Source organism: Poecilia reticulata, linkage group LG3, assembly GCF_000633615.1.
Source record: "Poecilia reticulata strain Guanapo linkage group LG3, Guppy_female_1.0+MT, whole genome shotgun sequence".
NCBI classification, from domain to species: domain Eukaryota; kingdom Metazoa; phylum Chordata; class Actinopteri; order Cyprinodontiformes; family Poeciliidae; genus Poecilia; species Poecilia reticulata.
In genome coordinates this window covers 13,444,244-13,449,473 of record NC_024333.1, presented here as the reverse complement: position 1 = coordinate 13,449,473, position 5,230 = coordinate 13,444,244, and the positions used below count along the sequence as shown (strand labels likewise).

Genomic DNA, 5,230 nt, shown 5'->3' with positions numbered 1-5,230 from the left:
GCATGATTTAATGTTACACAATACAGTTTTACCAAGTTGCTCAAAGTCTAAACTGGCATTTTTGTGCATTTAAGGTGTAAAGTTTACCTTCGACCAAACGCCCCCCAAAGGCATCCCAGCGCCCCCCTTTTGYAAAAATGTCCGCCAGCGCCCCCTGCCGTCCTCTGAACGCCCCCTGGGGGGCGGTACCGCCCACGTTGAGAACCGCTACCTTAGAGGAAAGCGTCAGTGAGTTATAGTACACAGAAAAAAAACCCACGGTTTCCACCAGCATATTATAAGCCTGGTGGCCTGCCATGCTTTACTAGCCCCCCTCCAGGCTAATCGATGCTTTTTTGTTTTTAGGAAAATGAAAACAAATACATAAATTTACATAAATAAGTACATACATTTTTAAAAATCACTTAAATTTTTTTCATTTTTTTAGTATTGCAAGCATCTCTGTTGCTCTGAGCGTTTAACTGGTGGAGCAGATTTGTTCCTAAAAGATTTGTTTATGGAAAATAAGCTTATAATTGATGCATTTAAAGCCGGGAGAGCGGACCAATCATACTGTTGGCGCCTCTGTGCATTGTCTCGCACTAGCTGGATGTGGGAAGTTTACCTGTGCGTCTCCTTTCACTCAATGGAGGTGTATGGATATTTACATCAACACCCTGTGAGGAATTATTTTTCTTTTTATAGAACTATCTATGTGGTCCCGGTTGGCCGGTGTGTTGGTGGCTAACCTGATCATGTAGGATCAACTTGGTGAGGAGCTTTTGCGCTTGCCTTGTAGTCACGCATCACGCTGGTTTTATATTATTTTATTATTAATTCTATTCTTATTTTCCCGGTTACTCGAAGAATCAAACCATATCAAATGCTTGTCCACGTAGTCAGAGTTAATGTGCCGGCTGCGCAAATATCAGAAAAAGTCGTCCCTATAACTATAAGTCTGTTAGATTTAGTGAAATCTGAGAGAGGGGGACTAGTTTAATTAGCCAACGTAAAAAGCAGTCAGTTATAATTGCAGTTTATTAATTTGTATTTGTGAACAAACAGAGCCCAAACTTAAAGATTAAACTCACAGCATCAGCTTGTTGCTGTGGTAACAAAACAATCTTAACTATGAAGATTGTTAAACGACTGTAAAGCGAAGGTTATGGACCTTAATCTGACCAACTACTTGTGTGGTTTGGATCGGGCTGAAGTGTTGCTGCTCTCGGCTGTTCTTAAATTACCTGCTCGGTGTCGGAGTGGTTTGTCGCTCCGACTGCATGTTAAATATATTTTATATAATTGTCATATAAACAAAAACTAAGGAGTTGCCTAAAAATAATTTCATACTCCGTATAACACAAACATCAACACACACGTATCGACTCACCTTGTGCCGCATCGCTGCCTCTGTTCTCAGCCTGTTCCCGTTGCAGTGGATTTCCTCCGGCATTATTTTCCTCCAACAAATTATTCCACTGAACGAAGCTCATACAGCTCCCTTTTAACCTCCGTCTTCCCATTTCTGACACTGGATCTTCAACATCCTCAAGCTTTGAGATAGCAGACAGCTACAAACCGGGTGTTAGCTGTAGTGGCTAAGTTTTGGCTACAGTCCGCTGTTGCCTTGATATCAGCAGGAAAATGAAAAAACTAAGCACTGGATGGTACTGGCTAATTACAGGAAACAACAGCACACCAAAAACTCGATTGTTCTACCAGTAGCTCGCAGATATTTTAAGTTTTGCGTCTTTTTCATGGTACAGATCTTGCAGCTTTGGCTAAAAACAATAGGAGCAAGCAGGACCCGGAACCAATCTATGCGGCATAAATTCAAACGGAAATACGTCACCACCTCTCGTGGCATATACTCTCCATTGTAAGAGCTCTGGAGGGTCACCCATGTTTGCCTAGTTGCATGTTATAAATGTATTCAAGTCATACCTTTTTATTGCTTTTACAAATCAACCCTAATCAACAATATAGACTTTTTGCACAAAAAATAATACATCTATTCTAATTTATCTTAGTTTTCAAACAGTATAGTAAACTTAGTTATTCAAGTCTCTATCTAGACCCCACAGATTGCATCAATTAATTGATTTACATCATCCTATCATCAACATGATAGCAAAAAATCGCTATCATGTTGTTGACTTTACAGTAATCCCTCATACTTAGCATGCATGTAGAGACAGTGGAGAGGAAAAAACCCCAGCAGAACCAGAACCTAGCTAAGTACAAGTGGCTGTCTGCCATGACCGACTGGGGGTTTGTGAAGACAGAGCGGAATGCACAAAAAGAAACAGATGAACTTAGGTAGGATTATTTTTGATGTTTGTGAAAGTGAAATGTTAATAGCAGAAGAGAGACAACGGTTCGTTCATAGCAGCATTATCTCAGCCGATGCCCCTCTCCAGGAAGGTACCACAGCCAATCAAAATGCCAGACTAGATGTAGCTTCAACATAAATGAGAGAAAACTAAAAGCCAACATTTTGAAATAACCTCAAATAATGCAAATTGGAGAGGAGTATAAGAAAGTGAGAAAAAGTGTTCAGCTTGTCCTCCAGTAGTCTCAGCCTATGGCAGCATAACTACAGAAATAGGTCAGGATAACCTAAGAGTCTACGTAATAGCTTTACGACAAAAAGTTTAACCCTATTCTGAAAAGTAAACAGGATGTCTGCCTCACTCACTAAAACTGGGAGATGCTTCCATGGGAAACAAGCCTGAAAACTAAAAGATCTTTCAGAAATTCTAGAAATCAACGGTAAACCTGCAGTCTGAGAGTGTAGTGCTCTGTTAGGAGCATGTGGAACAGACCTCTGATGTATGATGGAACTTTACTATTAAGAGCTTTATATGTGAGAAGGAGAATCTTAAATTCTATTCTGGACTTAACAAGGAGCTAATGAAGGGAAGCTAAACTAAGAGAAGTATGATCTCTCTATTTAATATTCTTAAAATTTAAAGTGACTTAGCTAGATCACCTCAGTGCCATCCAAATGCCAAGAGTGTCACGAGTATCCTGAGGTCCTGAATGGACATCACCTGAGTTCAGTGAGAGTGACTCAAGTCACTGCAGTATAAAGATACCTGTATCTGGAAGGTCCATTAACTGGTTCATCAGTATTCCTGGCTATTATTACAGTGTGATGACTAACAAACACTCCAACTAACTAGTAAAATGGTTTTTGAAGTCATGGATACAAAAACAATATCCTGAGGTCCTGAGTTAAATCCATCAAGAGATGGAGAAAACATGGCATGTGTAAATCTGCCTATCAGGCCGTCCACACACTGAGTCTAGTGAGAGAGGAAGTCTAGCTTTGAGAACTGTGAGCAGTTTGGCTATTAATTACCAATAATTAGGTGATGCCCGACTTGTTGATTTTGCGTAAAAATCATTAACTTTATTATATTGACCTTTAATAGTTATTGACAGTAAAACCTTTTACTTAGAATTTTTTTAAGTCAATATTGTATTTACATATACAATATGTAATTTTACATATTGTATGCATTTCTTTCCTTCTCTAGAATGATGTGGTTGTTTCTTGGCGTCCCTCGTCTGAGTTCCCTGGAAATGTGTAAGCACTCTTTTTATTTTTCTTTATTTTTAGAGTCCTTAATCAGGTTCTGAAACGTGTTCCTAGGCAACATTTGGCATGCTTCTTGTAATGAAAATTTGTTTTTTATTGTGATATAACATTCTCTCAAATATTTTCATGAGTTCAATTTATTGCTTGTCCATCACGTGTTTACATGAACAAACCTTAGAATCAGAGTTTGTGGTTAAGTTAACTTGGGTATCTGTCTGTCTGTCTGTCTAACAGCTATGCTATAGGTTCAGCATAGCTATGAACCTCAGCTATCCGTTGAGGTTCATAGCTGGTGAGGCACTGGCTTAATCATAATCTGATTTATAAATATAGACCCCCTGCATGTGGTTGTAACACTGGAGCACAAAAATCCAGTGCAATATCATTCATAGCCGCGCTGCCGTGGTAGAATAATTCCTTTAACTCAATAAAACTTGGAATTGTAAGTATTATTAATTTAGTGCAAAGCTTCACAGCAAAGGGAAAAACCGTTTAAGTACAACTGCAAACCATTTCTTTCTCTCTCTCTATGTCACCAAGTTACTGACAACGCCACTTAATGTTTCATACTTACTGCAACAGGCTGAATGTCCTGGAGCCTCATGCATAAAAGACTGCGCAGTTTTCACACTAAAACTTGGCGTATGGAAAAATTTAGAAAAGTGCGGTGCAGAAAAATATTTAGATGTATTGTAATGAGGTCCAACACACAACAGATGTAGTCCCACCAACAGAGTTTATTAGAATAAGTATGAGCTGCTATTCCTGAGGCTGCAGCTCTAACAAACCGTTACACTCAACTGAATAGCTTTACTGCTAACACACTGAACTCTCTCCTCTTCCAGTCCTGATCCCTCACCCACATGACAGGTCTATCACATGTGAGTGGGAGTCAGCAGAGTCAGATAGGGGAAGCCCATAAAACTACACATAATAATAAAGATTACAATGCAACTTATAACAAATACACATAACCATATGGACCCCAGCAGAACTAAAACAAAGAATTGTTACAGTGTTAAGCCGTGGTCGCGCATCTTTCCTTTATGAATCCCAATTTGCAGGAAATAGAGAACAGCTGCTGGTCCGCCCTGTCGCCACCCATAAATACATGTGGAAATTAGTATAAATACCTGGAAGTTTGCTACCAAGCCGTAACCATGACAACGTCCTTGTTTGTAGCAGTATAAGTATTTACAATGATAATAATTATACATTTTATTTAAAAGGTGCTTTCAGGGCTCATAAGGCTCACAACAACAACAACAACAAAAAAATTTAAAGAGAGAAAATCCAAATTAAAAAAAGAAAATAAAGAGATCATGCAAATGCCTGTTTAAACAGCAGAGCGTCCAGCCTGGACTTAAAGACAGAGAGTCAGAGGGTCCATTGAGTGGGGAAAGTGGCTGTTTACTCTAAATTGAGAAATCATATTTATAAGTTTACATTTACAGAGTAGAGATGATTTCTGTCCATAAAGGCACATTCATAAAGACCAGTTGCAGCTCGACTGAAGGATGGCTGCAGCTGGACTGGTACCAGTACCGCACGGCTCCTTCTTGAAGTTTTGCTCAGAGCTCCATGGTGATCAGTCTGGATTAATCTAAACATTAATAAATCATCATCAATATTTCCCAACAGATCAAT

At 39.2% G+C, this 5,230-nt stretch overlaps 1 protein-coding gene across 3 annotated transcripts in view; it reads left to right on the top strand.

Annotated features, from left to right (window-relative positions):
* stard5 (StAR related lipid transfer domain containing 5) overlaps positions 1 to 5,230 on the top strand; it is a 22,754-nt gene that overhangs the window by 12,374 nt on the left and 5,150 nt on the right. For 2 of the 3 annotated variants that reach the window (XM_008405078.2, XM_008405077.2), the window contains one exon: positions 3,522 to 3,571. The exons of the other annotated variant lie outside the window; for it this stretch is intronic. In XM_008405078.2, coding sequence (XP_008403300.1) covers positions 3,522 to 3,571 — 50 coding nt within the window. The remainder of the gene's footprint in view (positions 1 to 3,521; positions 3,572 to 5,230) is intronic. 3 annotated transcript variants of the gene reach the window in all.